At 45.1% G+C, this 25,425-nt stretch overlaps 1 protein-coding gene across 2 annotated transcripts in view; it reads left to right on the forward strand.

Moving 5' to 3' along the window:
* Positions 1-23,049, forward strand: part of TBKBP1 (TBK1 binding protein 1) — a 76,746-nt gene extending 53,697 nt beyond the window's left edge. The window contains exons 8-10 of one of the 2 annotated variants that reach the window (XM_066628623.1): positions 16,173-16,291; positions 18,165-18,886; positions 21,732-23,049. In XM_066628623.1, coding sequence (XP_066484720.1) covers positions 16,173-16,291; positions 18,165-18,886; positions 21,732-21,860 — 970 coding nt within the window. In that variant the 3' untranslated portion in view covers positions 21,861-23,049. The remainder of the gene's footprint in view (positions 1-16,172; positions 16,292-18,164; positions 18,887-21,731) is intronic. The other variant, XM_066628624.1, reaches the window with a different exon arrangement.
* The last annotated feature ends 2,376 nt before the right edge of the window (positions 23,050-25,425 follow it).

Genomic DNA, 25,425 nt, shown 5'->3' on the forward strand with positions numbered 1-25,425 from the left:
TGCTCTGTTTTGCTTTCCATAGGGATCAATATATTTTCCTTGTTAGTTGTCAGCTTTGTGGCTCACCAAAAATCAAGTTGTGGCCAGATGCAAGGGAGGGCACCAGGATGAGGTCTCTTGTTATCTGGTGTGCTCCCTGTGGCATTTGGTGGGCCGCTGTGAGATACAGGAAGCTGGACTAGATGGGCCTATGGCCTGATCCAGTGGGGCTGTTCTTATGTTCTTATGACCCGCAGGTGGGTCTCACTCCCATAGTTTGGGAACCACTGCTCTAGGGACTGTGCCTTTTTTGTGATGGTGAGGTTGCAGGGAATAGTATTTTGTTGTTCCTTGATATCCCAGTCCTGTTTTATGCATATGAGCTAACGTTGACTGAGGCAGAGCCCCCTCCCAGTCCATCTACCTCAGTTGTATTTCCACTGTTTAGAAACCCTACAGTATTTTTGGAAGTGGCTTGTCAAGCCCTACTGGAAGATGCCATCCTGGAATCTTTTGCATGCAAAGCAGATGCTCTGTCACCAGTTTATGGCTGCTTTACCAGGGATATGAAATAAAACCTATTGAAGAATATTGCTTAAAAGCAGCGCATTTGCTTAAAACAAGAGCTCTTGAGGAGTGTTTGTTTATGGCAAAGATGTCCACCTGAAACTTGTTTAGGGGTCAAGGAATCCCTGAGGAGTTTTTCCTCAGTTTGGTTTATTTTAAATTTCTTTTGTTAACAGGACCCCTGAGAAAGGAGTAGAAATAACCAGGAAATATAGGTCTACTATTCATTGATTGAAAATGTTTTAAGCCAATGGTTCCTGAACTGTGGATCTGGACCTGATTTTTGGTGGGTGATGGAAAGATCAGATAACTAATTGCCTCAAGCCCTGAGGCTATTCAAAAATCAGATACAGATTGAATGTATAGCAGTTGTACACCAATCAAACTAAGGAAACTTTTCAAACTTGTCAGTAACTTATTCAGAGAATCTACTCATTCAGACTCATTTCATACTCTAAGACAGTGTTATTCAAACTGTGAGGTGCGGCTCTTTAGGGAGGTGCCAGGAACTCAAAGGGGAGGCGCAGGATGTCCTCTTGCAGCAGTACAGTCACACCCCTGGGCAGAATACGAGCCATCTTCTGCCAGTTATCTGTGCTTTTTTTTAAAGCAGAAGAAACGGGAGTTGCTCAGCTGCTCCCTCTGAGAAGGACTTCAAGAGAGTGGCTGCCGCCACCCCGCCCTCTTCTCCCTCAACTCTGAAGCTGCATGTTATTTCCAAAGCTCTTCGACTCCAACCCCCATCTGGCAAGTACTGAGCATGCTCAGCTTGCAGTCCTTAACCCTCGCTGATCCTTGTCTGGTTGGTTCCTAGTTCCCAGCCTGGGATTGCTTCTCATCAAAGGAAATCTCTCTTTTCAACCCCCTCCCTCTTCCCCCCTTTTGATCTCCAAACCTTCCTGCTTCCCTCCCCAAATATAACACTTCCCAGGGGTCTTAAAGTTGCTTCTATGCAGTTGGCAAAGGGGGAGGGGAGAGACAAGCACACACTTTACTTGGCCAGGAGCAGAAAAAGGGTACTGTTTTTTAAAGTGATTTATTAATCTTGTTGTTTGACTGAAGAGGAAAGGCTGCATTTTTAAAGTGATGAATCTTGCTATTTGAAGGGAATACTTATCAGCCATTGATGGCCAGCCCAATCCTATCCACACTTTCCTGGGAGTAAGCCCCATTGACTCCAATGGGACTTACTTCTGAGTAGACCATGCATAGGCTTGAGCTGTGCATCTCCTAGTATAGGAGACAAATCAGCTTCCTAACCAAACCCTTATCAGCTCTGATATATTTTCATGGTCTATTTTTATTTTCCATCTTGTTTAAGATTTGCATTTAATTAATGATATGATTAATATTAATATACTTAATATTTCTGGCCACTTCCTGTTTAATGATGTCACTTCCAGCCGTCAGGAACATGATGGGGAGTCATGGCCAACAGCCAGGGGGGTCAAGGGAGCCACTGGCTGGAAAAGTTTGAGTACCACTGCTCTATGATAAAGGGGGAAAATGGGAGGGATAACTAGAGCAGACCAACAATTTGAAATCAAATATGTAAACCACAAAAGCAACCTTTTCTGATAGTCAGTATAGCTGAATTAATAATAACCAGAAAAAAAGAACTTCAGACATTTATCTCTCTATATTTGCACATGCTTTCAAACTGCAGAAGCTCAGCTCCTTGCAGGGCAATTGTCTTTTAAATAGACATTTACTTTTTAAAAAACAGTAAGGGGATTTTTAAGATCTGTTTTTGGGATGGTAGAACAGTTGGGTGAAATAGTATTTTTAAATCACTTCCTTCATGGGGTGACCTTAAAAATATATGTGTGAATGCCTATATGGTAGAGTTTATCAAGCGTGTAGAACTCTGTGACATGAGATGGCAAAGCCCCTTTAATCCATATTTAGATCTTGCAGCCGTTAGAAAATTCTGACAAGTAAGAGTACAGGCATCAGGCTTAGCAAGGGTAGATAAGGGGATGAGGGCTTCCTCCACTGCTTGTTGCTTCACATCTGTGATGCAGTAGCGGCAGCAAAGGAAAGGCCAGCTTTGTTTTGTGCAAGGCCTTTTATAGGCCTTGAGCTATTGGAAAACCTTCATTCATTCATATAAGTTCATCTTTAATATATTCATTTATGTAAACTTATGTAAATTTTCAAATTTTAAATGTAAATTAATTCTTTTTTTCCCCCCAGCCCCCGACACAGTGTCAGAGAACTGATGTGGCCCTCCTGCCAAAAACTTTGGACACCCCTGGGGTAGGGTGACAAGATGTCCTAACTGCAAAGAGGATAAGGCCTCCCAAAATGTAGAACGTCTAAGCAAAATGTAGGACATGACAAAATAAAAGCTAAAAATACTCACATATGTATTTCATGTGGTTAATTTAAACATATTATTGTTAAATTTAAAACTATACTACACATAATTTATTACCTATAGTGTATTAATTACAAGAAGGCTCTGTGCTGCCTGCAGGGGCCGGCTCATAGGGGAAAAGAGGACATTTAAGTTCTTTTCCAGGATGCAAGTCTAAAAAAGAGGACACGTCCTGGAAAAAGAGGATGTCTGGTCACCCTGGGTTGGGGGTGCATGGGTAATGACTGTGGCTGCATCTGCTGACACTATACCACCTACCTAGTACAATTATAATTATAATTCATAAAAGTGCACCATTGGAATAAGAACACATCACCACTTAAAGTGCTTTTCCTCCTTGGGGAAAAAAAAACAAAATCTGCAAAAAGATAAACATGTTTAAGAACATCTCTTTATATGACATTTTCTTTTCAAAGAATGATACATCTATTTCCCTAAGAATTGCCTGACTGGACAGATCATTTAATTCAAGATTCTGCATTTAGGAATGGCTAGATACATGCCTCTGGATGTGAACACAGGTGAACTCTGAATGAGAAGGTTCCAAAGTGTTCCAAGTAACCAATAAGCAACTTCTTCTTCTTCTTCTTCTTCTTCTTCTTCTTCTTCCCTCCCTCCCTCCCTCCCTCCCTCTCATAATTTTAAAGAACCCACAAATATCAGAAGGAGGACCATAGATGTATACCAAAACCAGCTAAATGCCAAGGACTTGTTGCTTAGACTCAATCTAAGCAATGCACTTACCTTGTGATTCTTTGCTCAGTCACCAGAGATTTGTGATCATTTACCTTTATGTGATTCCCTTTGCAATTACATGGCATTTCCTTCCACCTCAGCTCCCTTTCGATTAATTTCCTTGATAAAATCACTGCATTTGTATTGTTAAGACCAGCCTTATACAATCAAGTAAAATTAACAAAAGAAAAAGAAAGGAGAGAGAATTTTGTCCCTCCCAAAGCTGTGTTGCATATATACAAGCAGGAAATCACTGAATAATAATGGACAATAATCAATGGATATTATCCATTATCCATTATTATTATCCAATAATAATCAATGGATAATAATGGAAATCATTGTATAAAAGACTATATGTGAGTCATAGCACAATGCAGGTTGTGCCTTGTTATCCACTGGGGTTCTGTTCTAGAACGCCCAGTGGATAAAGAAAATCAGTGGACACCAAATCAGTGGAGAAATAGCTTTAAAGACCCACTTTCTGGTTTCTTGCTCCTTCATTGCTCCTAATGGAATAATTTCATTCCATTAGATTTAATTATTCACCCCATCTAGTGGCTGAGTGCAGTATGCAGATCCATTCTGGGGGTGGGGTGACAATGGAGGAGCAAGAAACCTGAAAGTGGGTCTTTAAAGCTGTCTTTAACCCAGAAAAGCTTGCAACCAGTGCAGTTTAATAGCACGAAGATAGGACATTGGATTTTGGTGCTTTTACCCCTTGTTGCGAGGCATTTAAAAGGTGGACTCAGGTATCAGCGGCGAGTCAAATCAGTGGATGCCAAGGTCCCACCTGTCATATGCATGTCTATTCAGAAGTAAGGCCCATTACATTCACTGGAACTTGCTCCCAGGAAAGTGTGTATAGGATTGCAGCCTCAGTCTTCAGTGGTACCAAGCTCTTTAGATGTCCAAAAAGCACATCTTTTTAGGGATGTAAGAGAGGCTGTCAAAGAACATCATATCGGAGCATACTGAGGAACTGCAAATTTATTAAATCATGTAAAATTACATAAATTCATGGAAGAGAAATCTATTGATGGTGACTGTTCACAGTCTTCACATGGACCCTCCATAGGAGCAGCATGCCACTGAATACTAGCTGCTGGGAGGCAACCCCAGAGGAGACCTATTTCCTCCACACTCTGCTGCATCTGTGTGGGTAGTAGGATCTTCGACTTCAGGTCTGATCAAGCAGGGTTCTTTCTTTGTCTATTCTCAAGATATTGTGCAGTACGAGCAGCACAGAAAGTTGCTCAAGATATTCATAACATTGCATAAATAATAAAGCACTATGAAAAATTACTTAAATGTTCCCAGGTCTGCAACTGCACTGGAAGTGTGACCAAAAAAACTTCAGGATGAAAGCAGTGTCTGTAGACTGTGGTCAAAAACTTGAAGGTTTGAAAACCACTGCAATTAGAGGTTTGATCAGAGCGCTGGTTCACACATGGGCCGGTTCTTCTTCATTTCCTAACAACCGGATCCAGTGACCAATATATGTGCAAATGAACAGATGTTTGGAGAGAGAACTTTTCATCTTGCAAAACATGCTTTTTCAGTGGAATTGGCTCACAAACTCAGCTGTGAACTGAGCGTAGGGAATGTGAGCATGTATGAAGCAATCCTTAATCTGATCCCAGTTCCAGTGGCCTACAGCCTCCTTATGGTCCTCATATATACCCAAACAAAACTTTGAACAGGAACCACAGATAGACCATATACAAACTAGTTTCCCTGAAGGAAGCCACTCGCTCTAGACCAGGGATTTTCAACCAGTGTGCTGCGGCACATTGATGTGCCACAAATGGTCTGCAGGTGTGGTGCAGGATTTTGGGGGAGGGTCATTTATTAGTAGGTCCATTGGGGAATGTGAGCCCCCTACCAGCAGTGCCTTGTGCCTTGTCAATTGTCAGAAAATTGATGGTGTGCCTTAACTATTTTAGCACCTTACCAGTCTGCCATGAAATGAAAAAATTAGAAGATTGCTGCCCTAGACCGACTCTTCCCTTCTAAAGTGTTTGTGCTTTAAAATCTGACTTTTTGCAATTTTCTCCCCCTCCCCATCCTGGAACCCACTCCTTCTCCTTTATGAACAGCTCTTATTCTGTTCTCAGACTAAAGGCTAATTGCAAAAGGCTTATTTGTTTTGCTTCAGTTTCCTGCAAAGGTGCAAAATATCTAGGGTGTGAAAGGCAAAGGTGTCTCCTGACATGGCTGTTTGTTTTCAGTGTTAACACTGTTTCCATCTCCCTCCCCCCCCCCCCGTTCCACTCTTATTGCCGCAACAGGCTCTTCACTAGCGAGAACGATTTGTTGCATCCATCTGGGGCGGTGATCAGAAATAAGCCCTTCTCATCTAGTCGGCAGATGACTAGGAAAGGGAATTCTGTACAGAGTTCAACATCAACATATGGCAAGGGTACAAAGCTTAAGAATGAAAAAGTCTACCAATGGAACTCACATTTGGGGAAGGCTGCAGTATTTCTTATGTTCTATAATATTTTGTGCACTTATTTTTAAGAATATCATAATTTAGACAGAGCTATACAGTCTGCACTGGGAGTTCAATCTAAGAGTGTGGAGGCAGACTGTGGCTCCCTAAGGGGTAGGAGGCGAGGGCGGGGCTGGAGAAGCATTCTGCATATGCTCAGGAGTAGTCTTAATTATAACCTGTTCCTGAAGACCAGTTTGGCAGCATACCCCTGGCAGGCATTGTACTGTGACCCTTAGACCAGAGCTCTTCCACGCTTTAACCAATCCACTCAGTGGAGTCGCTAGGGGAGTGCGGGCGGTGCGGGCCGCACTGGGTGACGCGCAAGGGGGGGTGACGCGCACTGGGGGATGACGCGCTAAAGTCGTGAGTTTAGGAGCAACCCCGTCATGCCATTCACCGTTGGGTGTGGAATTTCCAGCGGAATGCAATGCAAAAAACCAGAGTGAAGTAGCTCCTTTTCTTCAAAAGTTATGGCCAAAAAAGCAGAAAGAAAAAAATGCATGGAGCCCTATGGGAAGTGAAACCGAGCCGCATCGTACGTTTACTCACGATTAGGCGTACGTGCCATAGTCCGTCAGAAAGGGCAGGCTGAGAAGAAGACAAGGACACCAGAATGGTCCTGATCCAATGAATGCAGCCCCCCAAAAAGACCGGAGAAGGAGGTCCCTCCCTCCCAGCTGCGAGTGTATTGAGCCCTATGGAAAGAGAAACGAAGCCACGTGGCCACGTTTACTCATGAGTAGGTGAACTTGCCTTAGTCTGTTGGAAAGGGCAAGCCAAGAGGACTCCAACAACATCAGAATGGTCCTGATCCAATGAGTGCAGCCCCCCCAACACTCCTTTTTGAGAAGGGGTTCCCTCCCACCCAACTGTGAATGTATTGAGCCCTATGGAAAGCGAAACAACCTCACAGTCGTGTTTATTAGCGAGTAGGCAGAGGTGCCTTGGCTTGTGATCAGGCCAGGCAAAGGAGTATGAATGTGAGGACACCAGAATGGTCCAGATCCAATGGAACTGGAGCTCAACAAATGCTCCAGAAGGCAGCCCCCCCCCCCCACTAAAAAGGACAAAAAAGAGGCTTGAACTGGTAAGGGGAAAGTTTTCTATTTTGCACTTGTGAAGCCAGGTGGGTCTTTATCTTGATATGGCTGAAATAGAAGAACTTTAAACTGGGCACTGGGGAGGGCTGGAAATCTCACTGATTCTTTTTGGGGGGTCGTTATTGTAGGCAGGCTACAGAGAAAATTCACTTGGTGGAACAGGGCTGGCTCCCCCTTATTTAATTATTTATTTTATTTTAATTTACTTATTTGTAATCATTTATTTGAATTTGCTTGAATGATGTCACTTCTGGCCATGACATCACTTCCAGTGGGTCCTGGACAGATTGTCATTCTAAAAAGTTTGTCCTGGTGCTAAAAGATTGAGAACTGCTACAATAAGGTGTTAGTAAGTTGACAGGGGTGTGTGTGTGAGACTCAACAAGTTTTCAAAATCACTAAAATCAGAGTTTGGAGGAATAAGACCATCATGTTATATATCAATCAATGAGTCATTTCATGCAGAATGCAATGAAACAAACCACATTGAAATATCTGTATTCTATTAAAAGGTACACCCAAAGAACAAGTGGGGGCGGGGCGATGGCACATCACCACGCCCACCACCTGGGGTGTTGCCCCGCCCACTGCATGGGGTGACGCGCAGGCCTCCCGCACTGCGAGACGAGAATCCTAGTGACACCACTGAATCCACTCATCACAATCTGCACTGGGTAACAGGATTCTGTGCACCAATCCACCATGCACAGAAGCAACACCCTGCAATCATGCAGTATATATATTATCTGCTGTCCCATTCAAATTTCTGCATAATTTTTGAGAATGTCACAAACTTTTATCCAAGTGCTAGTGCAGCACAGTGGTTAAGAACATGAATAACATGAGGAAAATCCCTGGTTCTCATCCCTTTTAAGCTGAGATGTGCTCGGGACACTGTGCAAGGTGGCCTTCTATAAGCCACCTGTAAGATTCTTCAAAGATTCTTTAATGATTCTCCAAAGAATCTTCTGTAAGATTTGCTTCCTCCCCCACTTTTGTGATATGCAGCTAATAATGCTGGCCTACCTTGTGGGGCTGTTTGTAGGTATTGTTAGAATTGTGTGTGTGAAGTGCGCTGAGCACTCAGGAAATATTTATGCAGCCTTCTATGATCCCACTGCTCTCTGGAACAGAGCAAAAAAAAAAAAAATACAAAGGGTGTGGTTTCATTAGTTTCTAGGTGAACTTTAACTTAACCAAGTAAATAGACCACACAGGAACCAATCCTATGCCTGTCTACTCAGAAGTAAGTCCCATTATAGTCAATGGAACTTACTCCCGGGAAAGTGTGGACAGGATTGCAGCCACAGTTGAGTATTCAGTACTGAGTACTAGTGGTTGCTGTTAGCGCTATGAAACCACAGCTGCGGCAGTTCCACTCTCTAAGTATGGCATAGGTACAAAAAGCATTTTCCCCGTGACCATGAGAACTAGAAACTTAAAAAAAAAGAAAGAATAAATATAGAAAGTGTTATCGCCCCCTTTTTTTTTTTAAATGTCAAGTGTGTGCCATGGATGTTGGTATGTGAGACAGTAGAAAAGGACTTATAATTTTAGCAGACTTGCACGTGAAGCGTATTGACAGGATTGCTGTAGAGTTACCAGCTTCTTTTCTGGCTCTGTAATTGCTGGAGTTCACAGAAAAATTCAAACAGCTCCATGATGGAAAAAGGCACCTGTTGAATTTTGTAGCTTTCAGTTGTGAAACTGTCATGTGTTAACCCCACAAAAATGACGGGATCAGAGCCAGCAGTGAAGGATTCTGGGACACCAGGGCTCATGGGAATAATGGGGAATAGGCACAAGTGTTGTGAATAATTCTCACTTCTGTTTGTCCAGTTGCCAAAGTCAAGAGTAACCTACTCAGTAAAAGAGCTGAGGAGCCCATCAGATTGTCATTAGCCCCAAGAAAGGAGAATGGTGTGTGTGTGTCAGTCACACAGTTTGCATGCTAAAGACCTCATGTTCAATCCCAGGCATCTCCAGATCGGGCTGGAAACTCCCAGGTTGCTGTTGAGGAATCCTGGACTTCATGTACTCAAGAGCCAGTATCCTAAGTAGCTGAGATGACATCTTCAGGGATGTGAGAGTGAGGAAAGAACTGGCAAGCCAGGGCTGAGATTTTCAGGCAAGAGCTTTGAGCAACTGTTCGGCAAAGATCTGGATATGGCCCGGGAAACGTTCCAGCCTCATTGCTTTCCCAGGGCCTGACTCCTAAGCCTAATTGGTGTCATGCTTGGCATTTGTTAAACTGTGGCAAGGCCCAGATTGGGATGGTGGGAAGAGACATGTCTGTTGAATTAAGAAATAAAGCCGGAAGAGCAGAATTAAAAGAGGAAAGGAAGGCAGTGAACTTTAATCCAGGAGATTTGGCAGACTGCTTTGTGCCTCTTTTACTTTACAGCAAGACCTCACTTAAAGTTGTTGTTCGGTTCTTGGAACTTTAAGCAGAACGACTTCTAATGAAACCAATTTTACCATAGGCCAGTGGGTCTCAAACCAGGGCGTCGTGACACCCCAGCCAGAGAGCCGTGGCCTCTGCCCCCTTAAGGGGTGAGGAGGGGGAGAAGGCAGTGACTGATGCGCTAGATTGTGCCACTTTGGACAGGCACAGACACTTGCTGCCACTTACCAGAGCCTGCAGCAGCTTCCAGGGTGTGTGGGGAGCCCCTATGCCAGCCTCCGCAGGGCTCCCTGCTCTGTGGAGACAGTCAAAATTGCAATCGCGACCACTTCCAGTTTCAACTGGAAGTGACTGCGATTGCAATTTTGAGGGTCTCCTGCGGGGGCTGGTGCGGGGGCTCCCTGCACTCCCGGAAAGCTACTGCAGACTCTGGTAAGTGGCAGCAATCCCCTGCGCCCCTACAAAGTGGCGCGAACTAGCGTATCACATTGCTGCCTTCCCCCCACCCCTGCACACACTTATTGCAGCTCAAACTCTCCCTGAGAGTAGGCTAATAGATATAAGGAAAAAAGAGCTAAGTTCCTACAGCTTATTTCTGGTCACAGAAACATCAATCTTCTAAATAAAACCCCCAAAATGCTTCTAATATTAAATATTGAAATACACGTGAGCTTTCCAGGCTGGAGAAAACCCACAGAGACACGGGGAGAATGTGCAAACTCCATATGGACAATTGCCCTGGCTGGGAATCCATTTTTTCCCCTCATCAACTTTATAATGAAATTACTTAGAACAGCTTTAAGAGAGGACATGCTGTAATTCCAGAGGTGTGGTGCTGGGGTCGAACATGTTGTCGTCTGAGAGGCTGATGTGCAATTTTTGGACATAGGTGCACAGATCTTGGGAGCTGCTTGCCTTTTCAGTGAGTGTGCATTACGTGCTACTTGTCAGACTATGATAGTCATTCATAATTGAATCTTTCAAGGCATCTCATTTGAGTGCCTATCAAAGTCCCTTGATGAATGTGTTGGGAGAAACCATTGTATCTCTGAGGGGATTGTGTTGTCCTGTTGAACTCAGGAGTGGAAAATAATCCAATTTAATTCTTCTTTTGGCAGAATTGAATCGTCCTCCCCCCCCCCCCCCAGGAACATTGAAGAGACAATTGGTGACAAATCCATGGAAAGGGAATAGCTGTCTGATGTAGTTAGGTGTACCCTATCTCCCATATCCCATTTCCCCCCTTGTCACAGCCGCTCAGTTTAACTCCATGGCTTTCTCAGGGAAAGTTGTCCTCCTGGTGATATGGCTCGAGTAACCTCATGAGACAGGTTCTCCCTTCTCATAAATGTACCCAATATGTTTTTTCAAGGTGACACCGAAGTTCAGGGCAAGACTTTTGTGAGAGTGGATGGTTTTGTCAGGGCGTTGATGGGCAGTGGGTCAGCCCCTCAAGGGAAGAATAGTGTCTAGTTGTCATCTCATTGTGCCAGTGTTATTGTGTTCGTTGGGCTGGACTTCTGCATCGCTCTCTGAGCAGCGCCATACCTGAGCTTGTTGGAAGCTCTACTTGGCTCCATAGCCTCATATCTGCTGAGGCGGGAGAAACGGTGGGAATTGACAGCTCTTTGGGAAGAACATTGACAAGTTGGAAAGGATTTAGAAGCTTGGTGAACAAGTGCAAGAGGAGGAAACACTGAGCAAATAGGACTGTGTCCTTCAGGAAACATTGAGCAAATAGGACTGTGTTCAGTCTCAGAAAAAAACACAAAAAAACAGGAGGTCAAGGGAGGGCACCTATAGTACCACATTTTGCCTTATAGTCTTTCTGCTGCAAGCTCCTTGTGGCTCCACAGAACAATCAGCTGCTGTTTTGCTTGATTTTCCCACGGGGGGATCAGTTTCTTAGAAGGTTTCCTTTGGGTTCTACTGGTAAACTTTAAGAGGTGGAAGCCCATGGAGTGTTGAAAGGCTAGGGAAGTAACTTCCAGCCAGTGTGCCATGGCACATTAGTGTGCTGCAAATTAGTCTGCAAGAGTGCCACATGAGTTTGGGGGAGGATCATTTCTTAGTAGGGCCATTGGGGGATGTGAGCCCCCCACTAGCAGCATGGTGTGCCTTGTCTATTGTAAAAAAAACCAATGGTGAGCCTTGACAATTTTAGCACTTTGTCAGCGTGCCGTGAGATGAAAAAGATTAAAAGTTGCTGGGCTAGGAGACTGTTCCAAGCACAAAGCCACAAGTACAAATATGACTCTGTGCAAATGTGCACAGCCAAAACATGTGCGCAACTAGCCAAACATGTTAGGTTTTCACAGAAGTGTGCCTTTAGGTCAAACAAGACATTACTTAGCCTAGGGCTAGCATGGTTGTTTTTTATTCAGTAAACAACAGCTGGATTAGGCCCCTTATGGATTAAGACCTGGGAATGAAGGGCAACGGGTGTTAATCGTCTTCACCCCTGTTTGTATGACTTTGTATCTTTGTATCTGCTGCTACCATCCCAGGCTACGAAGACCAGACAGAGGAGAGCTATCTGAGGAAAAACTCCCTTCCCAGGACAGCCTGAACTCCAAGGCTCTCCTGGGAAGCCTTGGACTTTAAAAATCAAACCCACAGTAGCATCTGCAGAGTAAAGAGACATGAGAATTCACAGAATTATCGGTGAACGTGGACCATGCAAACAAAGTAACTAGTGTATTAAAAGTCTAAGCAATAAAGGGAATTAAACACTGTGGGGAAAGAAAAGTGGGTAGTAACAGTACAAGCAAGTGGATGGGAAAAGTTTGAGCTTGGCTAGAAGGCATAAAGAAAAGTTTTCCCCAAATGGATGCAGTTAGCAATAACACTCAGCGGATGGCACTGGGTTGCTACTCAAACCCCTTAGCCCACAGCCCCTTCCTCCAGGCCTTGCTGCATTGAACACTGGGAAGTTTGCATGCTGGCTGGAATCACTTAGTAGACAAAGCAACAAAAGTCCTTGATTGTGATCTAGCTTAACAGTCCCTAGCTTAAACTACTTACATTGCTCAAGGAATCCCCAGCCATTGCATTTGTGACTGAGCAAAATCCAAAAACACACCTTGTGCGAGATAGTATATTAGTATTGGCAACCTTCAGTTTCGAAAGACTATGGTTTCGCGCTCTGAAAGGTGGTTCTGGCACAGCGTCTAGTGTGGCTGAAAAGGCCAATTGGGAGTGACAATCCCTGTGCGAGATAATGGTGTCTCAAATAAAGACTGCTTGCGAAGTATGTCCCAGCAGCTTTTGAAGCTGCTAAACTTGCACTGGGGCATCTGGGGAGGAAAAAGTATCCGGAAACAGAAGAAAATAGGGCAGAAAATAAGGAATGCATCACACCAGTATGATCAAAGAGCCCATTCTTATGGAAGCTGTGATAATGACAAAGGCAGTCAAGCTATTACAAGATGAAGCTTTTTGCATAGACAAGACATATTCACAAGGACTTTGTGAATACTATAGCAATGGCAGTCCCTCTTCATTTCCTGTGATTCTTTTGTGGCCCAATTCAAAATATTACTGCAAGGGTGCAGGAACTGTTTCCGTCTGGCTTCTCTGCAGTGAACAACAAAGGAACTACTTGAGTGGGCCCAAAAATGTGGTCATTCCTACATAAATGTTGCCAAATTATGTTGGTGTAGGACGCAACCACATAATGACCTAGTTAATTCCACAAGCAAAGGAGTTGTTAAAATGTGTTTCTGGGCTTTGAACCTGTCCTTTGAACGTATATGAATGTGTGACGCTGCTGTTACATTGAGTCATACCATTGATCTGTCAATTTCCTATTCACCAAGCAGTTTTCCAAGCGGTTCAGACAGAGGTCTTTCCCAGCCCTGGTACCTGCAATGAAGCGCCCGGAATTGAACCTCACACCTTCTGCAAGCAAAGCATGTGCTCTCCCACTGATCAGTATCCCATCAGCCTGAGATATGAGGCTGAATGGATACTGAATGCTCCTTATACAAGAACTTAGGGCCAGCCCTACCACTAAGAAGGCTCCATCTTTTGCTAAACTTTCTATGTTTATTTCGTTTTTTGGAAGCCACCCTGAAAACACAGCTGAAGTGAGATAAGGATTTTATAAAATAAAATAACGTTTAATGAAGTATATACCAAAATGTTCCTGAGCTAGATTTATTTAATATGTTTATATTCCACCTTTCGCCTACAAGCTGGCTGCCTAAGGTGGCTAGCAAGAATAACAAGTAACTACAATATTTGTCTTCCAAAATTATGGAATCCTGGGAAAGAATAGCAAAATGTCATGCATTTGTGGCACAATTCTATCTAGCCTCTGCACCTTCGGAGCATGCGCTCTGCCAGCATAATCTGTCGTAAAGTGCCATAAAGCACATTGCGACAGTGCACCTGTTTGCAGCACCAGCGGGAAGGCTGAAGCCTTTCCTCTGGTGCCAGTGGAAGAACCCATACCTGCCAGAGCACATAAGCTCTGCCCTGTGCAGCACAGGAGTGGGGAGGAGATTAATAGGGAGGGAATGGGTGGATCGGGCCCAGGAGGGGCCAGGATTAGCACCACTGGGGCGCGCTGTATCCTATCCCTCTTCCTGGACCTGGTCTGTTGTCATGCATAAACTCAGACTTGCGCCAGGAATATCACTGGTGTGGGGCTGAGTTGACCCATTGCGCAGGTTAGGTCTTACCCTGGGGCAAGGGGACAAATATGCTGCGGGATTGAGCACAGCCTGTGCTGGCACTACTGCATCAGCTTGGAGAAGTTTAGGTAGGATTGGGCTGCCCGTTCATAGTCTATTATTATATTTTCCCCATCACAGTGTGGGTCGTTGGGATTTTCTGCCTTGGGCATGAAAATATCTCAGGTCATCTTTGGTTTTAAAAAAAGCTTCCTTATGTATAGAAAAAGAGAACGTCATGGTAGACAAGAACCCTTCTCCTTGACATACGTATGCATGTGCTGCATTTTTTTTTTATATCGAAAAACACCGAGTTGTACTGTGCCCTTATTCAAAGGGGGAGGATCAAGGAATAGTTTTACTGCTTTGTTTGGTGTTTGTGTGAACAAGAGCATAACTTGTCATGCCATTCAGCACTATTAATGCAGTTCATGTGTCACTGTGGTAATGCGTGAATTTGTAGGGCAGTGTTTCTCAAACTGTGGGTTGCAAGCCAATTCCAGGTGGGTCCCCATTCAGTTCAATATTTTATTTTTAATATATTAGACTTGATGCTGACATGGTACGTAACTGCATTTGGGGAAATGTTACAGACCTGTACTTTTAACAAGCTACTATGTATATTCTTTTAACGATAGTCAGTGGGACTTACTTCTGGGTAAGTGTGGGTAAGATTGCAGCCTAGGATTGTGAAAAATTTTCCTGCTTGATGATGTCACTTCCAGTCATGACATCACTTCCAGTAGGTCCTGACAGATTCTTATTCTAAAAAGTGTGTCCCAGTGCTAAATGTGTGAGAACCACTGCTGTAGGGTGAACCAGTACACTCTCTCACTGCTTGTCTGTAACACAGTGGTGTTTGCATGAAAGACTGCTTCAGGTGGAGATCAATATGTATGAAATCCTCATTCATATGATCTCCCCCCCTCCTTTTTTATGGGGAAGACTTGAGAGTGACCTGCCTTGCACACAATACAAGAAGTGATCTTATATTGAGTCAGGCCATAGGTCTCACAAAGTCAGTATTGTCTAGGATGGATGGCCAGGGTGTCAGTTTTTTCTCAGCCCTACCAGGAGATGCCAGGGATTGAACCTGAGAGCATTCTGCAAAGCATGTGCTCTACCACTGACCTATTGTCCTCCCCTGAAACATACAGGATGGTCCTCTTTGTCCGTGGATTCAGTACCAGCGAATTTGGCTATCCACTGACTATCCGGGTTCTATCCGGGTAGACTATCTGGGTATACTGTGGCGTCGGACTGGCTTGCACCCTCCAGAGGCTACCGGAGTCATGTCTGGAGGTCTGGCATGCCCTGACCTGCAGATTTCATTACCCACAAGTTTCAGCATCTGCAGGGGTTCCGGAAACAGAACCCCTGCGGATGCCAAGGCATGACTTGTATGCATTTATTCTCACTTTCACCATATGAATGTCTGAAACAACTAAAAGAGCAATGAGAACTGGGTATCTTATGCACATGGGTGAATCAGCTGGTTTTTGTCACTAGAAGTGGAACACGGAGGTGATGACTGAGTGGGACCAACTGAATGCACCTGTGCTACAAAGAGAGTTATGTTGGGGTGCATTTGTTTGGCAGCTGTAACTGTAGGGGAGGGCATAGAAGGATGGCTGTACTGCTTTCACTATCCAAAAGTGGTGATTCCCACCACCACCACCACCACCATAAAGGTCACCACAGATGGAAAAGATCCCCTCTCCCTCAAAGTAGTGTGAATCGGCTGATCTTTCCATCCTTTAAATTAATGGTCTCTTTTTGCAGAGGTTGCAATTCATATGCCCATGGGGCTTTCCCATTTCTCCCCTTTTGTTAGAGTGAACCTGGCCCTTGCCTACACAGAGCTGACGGAGGAACTATGCCGTCTGAGAAACCTGAGCTCTCTCCAAAACCAGATTCTCCGGACACTCATGCAGGAACAGGCAATCAATGGAGGTGAGCGGGGCGTGGGAGGAATCAGCTAGGGGTGTGCAGAATTTGGCAGCTGTTCAGAGGAAGATGGAGCTTTGGGCATAAAGATATAATCATGGGTAACATGCAGCCCTCTCTGGAGATGTTAGGGATTGAATCTGGGAGTTCCTTCATTCAAAGCAGGTGCTCTGCTACTGAGGTCGGGCCCTCTGAATGTTAATCATTGAGTGTGAGCAAATTTCCACATCCATACAAGTTGAGGTTACACCCCTGTGGCTTGGAGTAGGAATTGCACTGTGATGCTTGACCTCTGGTTGATAGGATCATCAGGCATTCCCTTAATGTGCAGGTGGGCAGAAGATAGATCAGAATCTTTTAGACCTCTGGGTGATCTGCAGTCAGATCAGTAGAAAAAGAAAGTTCTCCTGTGTAAACACGGAGTCATTACTGACCTTTGGGGAGTCGCCACTTCCACAGTGCTTTCATGGCAGACTATAAGTGGGGAGGATTGCCATTGCTTTCCCCAGTCATGTTGCCTTTCTCCCAGCAAGCTGGGTACTCAGTTTATCGACCTCAGAAGGATGGAAGGCTGAGTCGACCTCAAGCTGGCTACCTGAGATCCCAGCTTCAGTTAGATCAGTAGGGGTTGTCAAATGTTTAAAGCGAAAAGGCTTTATTTTCTCAATGAATCTGCTGAAATGAAGAAACCTTTGAGGGGGGGAATTAGGAGTGGATTTTTGCATGGAAGGACTGCAAGCTCAGTTCAACAAATTCCTGGTCTGAGCAGATGTTCCTTAATCCCGTCTACCTCCTTGAGTCAAAGAGTATATATACTCCCTATACTATTTTGCACCTGGCTATGGTCAGTTGATATTGGGATCCTGGTAAAAAGCGTAGCCTACTTCCAGTGCCAGGCTATTTTATGCCCTAGACAAGGCTAACTACTGCACCCCACAAATAATTTTTATAAGACTTTGTAATTATTTTCTATAGCAATGTTGTGGTATTTAGCTTACAACAAAAAATATAAATTGTCAGTTGCATTTTTTACAGAAGGCTTTACAAAAACTGTATAAAATTGCGCCCCCTCAAAGGTCAGTACCGCGTCCCTCTGAGGTCTGTGCCCTAGGCAGCTGCCAGGTTGGCCTAATGATAGCACCAGCCCTGTCTCGGCACAACCCAACAGACTGACCCCAACTTCATGGATTCATGTGCAATCTGCATCCCTGCTATTGTGGGACTGAATCAATGGGTGCAGCCAATGGTTCTGGAGCCCACCAGCCCTTAACCCTGTGGTTTCCAAACTCTCTGGGAGTTTGGAAACTGCAGTAAGTCCTTGCAGGAAAGGGGAGGGAGGCAGCAGGGGCAGGGGGAAGGCAGCGACATGATCCCCAGGATCTCGTTGCTCAGGGGGCTGCAGGGACTGGGATGCACTCACCAGTCCCTGCAGCAGCCTGTTGGGGGTGCAGGGAGCCCTGTGTGAGCACCTGCAGGGCTCCCCAGGCTTCTAAAAGTGAAAATGGAGTGACTGCGCCCCACTTCCGGTTTTGGAAGGCTGGGGAGCCCTGCAGATGCTTGCACAGGGCTCCCTGCACCCCTGACAGGCTGCTGCAGGGACTGATGAGTACATCCCAGTCCCTGCAGCCCCCTGAGTGACACGATCCTGGGGAATGCGTCATTGCTTTCCCCCTGCCCCCACCCCTTAAGGAGGTAGAGGCCAGGGCCTTCAGTTTGAATACCACTGCCTTAACCTATTTGAAATGGAAGCCCCCGTTAGACATTCAAAGCCCACTCCAATATTTGACAAGAGTGGGGGAGGGCTCTCCTACAGTCTTGAACACCTACTTCTCATAGCAGCAGTGTGATTCTTGTCTCGCTTGCTCCTGCTCACTTGCAGGTCAACGGCACTCTCCCCATGGACAGCGCCACTCTCCTGCACAACAACGGCGGTCTCCAGCTCCTCAGTGCCCTTCCCCGGCTCATCAAGGAAGATCTGCAGTCCCTCAGTGCCAATCTCCGGCCCTACAAAGACGGTCTCCAGCCCCACCTTCTCAGTCTCCTGTTCATCAGCGTCGGTCCCCAGCTCCGCCTCCTTGCCAGTCCCCTGCCTCACAGCGCCGTTCTCCAGCACCGCCACCCAGCCAGCCTTCTGCCCAACAGCGCTGTTCACCAGCCTCAAATTGCTCGTCCCCAGGCATCAGCTCGCAGCACAGATCTCCTGGCGGTGAGAGGAGCATGATGGATCTAGGCTATTCCAAACCCTCCAGCCACCACATAAAAGCAAGCTTCCAAGGGCGCCGGAGCTATTCGGAGGTGAGCGATGCGGCTTTGTACCAGCAGAATCGCTCGCTCTGGCTCCAGCCGGAAGCTTCCACTTTACCAAAGCACCGTCCTTACAGCGAGGTTTATGCCAGAGACGCCTTCGAAGAGCATTTGCGCTTTGAGAAGCAGTCCTCGGACGAAGACGACTGGGCCCTCCCAAGTCCCCCCAGCCCTGAAGCAGGGGGTATCCGCTGCGCCTCCTTCTGTGCAGGGTTCCCCATCCCCGACACCTCCACGCACCGGACTGATGCCTCGTACTCCAGGGCTGAACACGCCCAGTCCTGGCCCTCAATCAATGTAAGCAACATGCAGTGTTGTATGTATTCTGTGCCCTTCCTCCTTCCCAGTTCAAGCACACTACCCAGAACCCCTCTCATGCATTTTGACAAGTTGATGTTTTCCAATTAATTTTGCTTATAAACCAGGGTTTTGTAAGACTTTCAAGGATTTTTATGGCAAGTACATTAAGTCAGTCAGTCAACAAAACCTTTATTAGGCATAAACATTTGATAGGTGAGAACTCTGTACAGAAATCGTAGAAGTACATTAAGTGTTGGAGGCCAAGGACCATACCAAGTGAAAGAATGGGATTACAACATTTGTGATGCCCACTGTTTCCATGGTAACAGCAGCCATCTTGAAGCTGGGGCAATGCATCACAGATATTGTTGTCATGTTTTGATTATTCATTTTCAGGTCTGATGGCAATACGTTAAAGCAACAGCATAGTAAAACCAATTAGGTAAAGTATGTATTAAAGGTTGAAAAACCGTATGTTGAAATAAATTAAAATCCCTTGTACTTGCCAAAATGCAGTTGTTAAAATTCAATCTGAACAGGAAGACATTCTGGAAGTTCCAGAAATTCTGGATTGTCTTCTAGAAAACAATCAGACTGACTGGCTTCAGGAATTGGGAGCAAAAACAAGAAGCCCCAGACTGATATAGCCATTCCTGTGTTACAAAATATCCCTGCCCTCATACATGAGGAGGGAGTTGCAGGTACAAAAATAAGAATCAGTCCTAAATTGCACTTATATATTTACATTTCCAGCCTAGCATGCCTCTAGGGTTCAGGGCAGGTTACACAGGCCTACAAAATTGAGGGTCAGAAACGTTTTTCCCAAACCTTTAGGTGGTTTGATATAAATTTGGGGTGCTGATTCCAAAAATGGCATCTGTTTTGCCTTATCATGTCTAGTTTTGGAGATATAGTATAACCTCAGTGAATGGTTCAAGCAGCTTCCTCATGAGGAAGCCATGGTGTAGGCTTCCTCATGAGGAAGCTGCTCAAACCGTTCACTAAAGAGGATATGCAGTGTCCCCAAAACTAGACGTGACAGGGCAAAATGGATGGCATTTTTGGAATCAGCACCCCACATATACCCATGAATTGGTGTAACATTTAAGGAAGTAAAATGTGTGTTGGCCTGTGTTATCATTTTAATAATTTTACTAAATCCAAAGTGTTCTAAAAGAAAAATCCACACCATTAAAATTTTTCATAAATTGGGAGTACTTTCCTCTGAAATATCCCAAAATCTAGAAATGTCTTTCCCTATTAAGTAACATGAGGCGCAATCCTGAACTATTCTTGGGCCAATGCAAGTCCCTTGCACCGACCCAGGAGGGTCTCAAATGTGCTGTAAAGCACGTTTGCACCTCCTCACAAGCAAGCCACGCTGGCACACAGAGGCCGAGTCCAGCCTCTGTGGCAGCTTGTGTGGCGAGCCTTGCATCGGCCTAGCTGGGCCAACACAAGGCTCTGGGGTGGGCGGGGAGGAGGCAGGAGGGAGGTGTTCCTGGGCGGGCGAGGGCGGGTGGTGGGCAGGTGAGGGTGGGCAGCCCCAGGGGTGGGTGAGGCTGGAATCCGGCAGTTATGCTGGATTCCAACTCCCGATCCCAGGGAGTTCAGAGCGACTTGAAACTGCTCTGCTCTCCTCAGACTTGCGCCACCGCTGCAGGTGGTGCAGGTACAATGAGATCCATAGGGACCAGGGCGCCTTACCCTGGCCCCTATTGATTCTGGTCCCTACCCTTATGATTCTGGCGCCTATCCTGCGCTGGATACAGCGCAAACCTCTTGGCTTGCCTATTCCAATGCAGGGTAGGGATTGCACCCTTAAATGCACACTGAGAAGTAACCAAAAAACCCAGTGGATGTACTCAGAAGAAATGACTCTATCTGACCGGTTGTTGAGCTTTCCTGAGGTAAAATTTTAACTGACCTCATCTCAGCTTGTCCAGTATTATGTAGGTGACCACAGCGCACAAGCAGACCAATGTAGGCGTAAGTTATCCTTTCAGTTCCCAGGCTTTAAGTTATATAGGGTTTTGAAAGTATGTCTGACACTTTGAATTGTTCTTGGAAATGGACGGGGAGCCAGGGCAGCTGTTCGAGCTCTGATGGACTATGTTCTCCATGACCAGTCCCAGTCCATAACCTAGCAGCTGAATTGTGAACTAACTGCAGTTTCCTGGCCTCCAGAGACAATGCTAGATCTATGAATTTTGGAGCCAAATTGGCGCACCTTGCTATTAAGTTCGGTGGAGTAGCTAAACACAGTATTAAAATAATTGGTCACGGGTTCATAACTGCAGTTGATGCAATACTACTGAATCACCTTGGAGCTTGCAGTACATCGTACAGAGGTTCTAAATAGCACCGTGAACAGTTCTGTGCATCCCCTGTGGGAGTTTCCCAGAAACTGCCATGTGCTTTCCCTGTCACCGTGGCCCCTTTTCTGTGAGAGAAGGCTGCCCATTCTGGTGACAAAACAGTTTCACCTCTAATTTTGTGAGCAGCTAAGCTCTTGCACAGAGGCAGTGCCTCTCAGGAATGTATGAAGGGCAGTGCCAGATTTAGACTTGGTGAGGTCCAAGCTTGGAGAGGCCCCTTGTTAAAAAAACTGAAAGTCACTTGTAAAAAAATTACACCAATATTTGCTGCACAAGCTATTTAAAAAAGGTCTACACACACTCTCAAATTTTTTTTTTTCCAAAAAACCCCTTATGCCTAAATCTGGCACTGCTGAAGGGTTTGTTTTTCTGAAGATGCAGTAATCTAGTTTAGTGAACAGCAAAAAATGATTAAAATTAATTTTTCTCTCATCTTCGTTTCTTTCCCACCCTGTGCCCCTTAGCTACTGATGGAGACGGTGGACTCGGACATCCGAAGTTGCCCTCTCTGCCAGGTGGCCTTCCCCATTGGTTACCCAGACGATGCATTGATAAAACACATTGATTCACACTTGGAAAACAGTAAGATCTGAGGCCTGCACCACTGTCCTTCCTCTTCTGGCTTCCTTAATGAGACCCATCCACCTCAGCCCCTCCAACCCACCCTCCTTGGATGCTGCATGAAAAGTGGTGGCGCAACAGGGGCTCTCTCCAAAATACCTCCAAGTCTCCAGTAGGCGGAACAGTGAAGAATTTTGCCTCTCCCTTGTCCTTTTCTCTTTGCCTTGGTTTTTCAAGTGGGTTTCTTCTCTTTCCTGCCCTCAATGAGTAGAACCTGGAGTATTTCTCCAATGCTTGAACCAGCTCCAAAGGGGACAGAGCAATGAGAAATATGCTTCGGCCAGGCTTCAGGGCACAAGCTCCCCCCACCCCTCCTCTCTGAATGTTCAGAACTGAGATTGCCTTCTGGGGGGCTCTGTCTATATGGTTCAGTTTTGGTGTCACTGGAAGATCTCAGGGTAGGACGAGTGAGGAATCACCATGGTTGTGTGATTTCGAGGGATGGGGGAATGGGCAGATGAACTCCAGACTACTGAGGGCATAGCCCGCCACTCAGGTGAAAAGAAATCAAAAGGTTTCATTTTGTGCCCATCTCAGTGCAGGAATGCCCAAGCGGGTCAGATCTCCCTGCCTTTTCAGCTACGTATTAAGAAGAGCATTCGGGTTCCACTCTTTGTTGGTCATTTATCGGACTTGGAAAAATTTGGCCTCCAACCACCGGTTCAAGCGTCCTCATCTTTGGTCTTTTACATTAAAAGTCTATGTCTTCTTTTAACAATGCTGCTGAGAAATAGAGCCAACTTCCACAGGTGTAGCATGAATGTTCTTAAGTTATTGCACTGGACTTTATGACACACAAAGTGTATTTTTCCCTCACAAAAGGAGCTCCTTCTCCATGATGATTTGTTGAGAACACTGGAGGAACTGTGCACCACTGACTTGAGTCAGGCTCCAGGAAGCATCCCCATCTGACTCTTTTGGGACTGTTTTCCACCTTTCTCATAGACAACTCCTCACCTTGCTTTAGGTAGCTAGTTCCTGTATAACAAGAATTGTATCCGCCACACTTTGCATCATCATTATCCTGCAATGACCGCATGTTGACACTGTTTTTGACGACGGCATAAATGTAAAACACCCTATTCATACTCGACATCCACAGTTTCTCTTTCAATCTGTCTCTCTGGTCTTACTGGCATATCTTTTGCTGTACTGATCTAAAACTATGGGTGGGGTCCAGTTGACCCCTTGCCTCTGCAAGTGTGGTGCCTCCATAATGTGAAAACCGTCTCCTCAAAATGGCCTGTCCACACATTGGGCTATAGTGAAAGGGGGAAGAAATGAGCTGCACCAAATTTCTCCTCTTGCGGCAACTGTCTTCCTATCACCAGGTTCTTTATTAATAAATATATGTCTTGAGATTTGTAGCTTGCCTTATCCCAAGGGCTCAGGGTGTCCAGCGGCAAATAGACATGAGTCTTTGTGGCTAATCAGTCTTATTTGCATGGGAACTAGGAGGATAGAATTAAAACATAGGCTAGGAAGCCTTTTCATTTGTAGTTCCTTAATTCTCACACTCTTATCTCTACATAACCACAACCATCTGCCCCAACTCATTTTTTGAAGACTTGAAATGATTATTAATGTATCGCTTTTCTCCTCCCCATCTTCATTGTGATACTTCTCTAGTCATTTCTCCCCTTTAACCCAAATTTTATTTCCATCTTTCCATGCATCAGAGTTATATCCATTATGGTATAAAGTCTGGGATCTACCTATACTGAAGTTGGATCTAGATGTGTCAGCAGGAGACACCAGACCACAGTAAAGTGAGGAGGGTTCAGGAAGCAATTTCAAATAGAGACTTAGCAGCTAGGTACCCTCTGGCTGTATTACTCTTAACTGGGCTTATTTCAGGCTCAGGATCAAAGTAGACATGATGTGGAATTTCCATGATCCTGTTTTTGACTGATTATTTTAAGTTTATTGCTTTGGACTTTTACTGTTTTTGTAGTTTTTAGGTGGTGTTTTAACGCTTGCCTTGATTTTAAATTGTTAGCTGCCTTGGTAGTACTTTGTCCTAAAAGGCAGAATAGAAATATATAAAATATCAAAGTAAATAAATATTGAAACTCTTTTCTCTTTCAAAAAGCAGCTGTAGGAAACACGAATTTGGATTGGGACTGTGGCATGGGGGAGAGGTAACCCTTTCCCTCTGTGCCATTGCTGTGATTCTGATCTCTACTCCTAAGTCATTAGCCACTGAGGAGAATACTTACAAGCACAATTGGGTCCAATAAGTTTCCCCCTCCATGGTTAACAGCAATTTAAGGTGGGAGATTTAAACCAGGAAATTGGTATACTTGCAGAGCCTCCCCCCTTACTATAGCCCCAATCCAGATTGTGCCCCCCTACAGCTGGTTTTTGAAAAGAGAAAGTTTGCGTATTCCCATCATTGGAACTGCCACATCACATCTCGACTGGCCCTCAGAAATCAAGGATTAAGAGAAAAGTTGCTTAAAGATGAAGGCTTGTAAGTGGAACAATGGATGGAAGAAGGATTCCAGACCGCTTTCTGCCTTCCAGATGTCCACTTGTAAAATAGGAAACAATTTCAGCTGTTGGGTGGTAGTTCATCTCTTGAAGACACAGGACTGCTGCTGTCCTACATATTCCTCTTCAGGATGGGACTTGCACAATCCCCCTACTTTCAAAAGCCTAAAATAGGCCAGAGATGAAACAGTTGGTCTCATTCCTTGCTGTTGTGCAGGGTATGTGTTCTCCTTATACAGATGTCGCCCCCATATTTGCGGGTCCCATATCTGTGGTTTCACTTATCCATGGTTCTCAAATTCTCTTCCCCCCCCCCGTCACACTCATGATTCGCCTCTCTTTGTTTGCAAACACTTTGCAAAAGGAAGATTTTTCTTCCTTTCTCTTTGGAACAAGAAGAAGACATTGATAACCTGGATTTATAGCTGCTGGAGGAACACTGCAGGAGGCAATAGTGAGAACACTAATGGGAAGTAACTCTGCTATCCACTTCCTATTAGAGTTCTCACTGTCACCTCCTGTAGCATTCCTCTAGCATCTATGAGTCTAGGTTCTCTCTGTCTACATTCTGTTCCAAAGAGAAAGGAAGAAAAATCTTCCTTTTGCAAAGTGTTTGTAAACCACGATAGGTGAGTAATGAGTGTGACAGGGAAAAATTGAATTTGAACCACTGCTATCCATGGTTTTGGGTACCTGTAATAGCAGCAGGAACCTATCCCCTGCGGATATAAGGGGGTATATAAGAATCCCTTCAGGTTCAGACCAACCCCTTTGAAGACCGAAGGTCAGCCCTGCTGCAGCCTTTATCTATTAAGGAGCACACCTGCCAAGAGTCAGAACTGCCATCTTGGTTCTTACTAGAAGTTCATCACTTGACCGGGATGTGTGTGTCCCTAGTGAAGGCAGAGTGTTCGTGCATCTCATTAGACAATGCATGCAGGACAGGTCTACCAATGGCTATTAGTCCTAGCTATGTGTTTTCTTCAGGTTCACTGGCAATACGCCTCTGCATACCAGTTGCAAAGGAGCAATAGCAAGCGAAGG

This window comes from Tiliqua scincoides, chromosome 5 (assembly GCF_035046505.1).
Source record: "Tiliqua scincoides isolate rTilSci1 chromosome 5, rTilSci1.hap2, whole genome shotgun sequence".
Taxonomy (NCBI): domain Eukaryota; kingdom Metazoa; phylum Chordata; class Lepidosauria; order Squamata; family Scincidae; genus Tiliqua; species Tiliqua scincoides.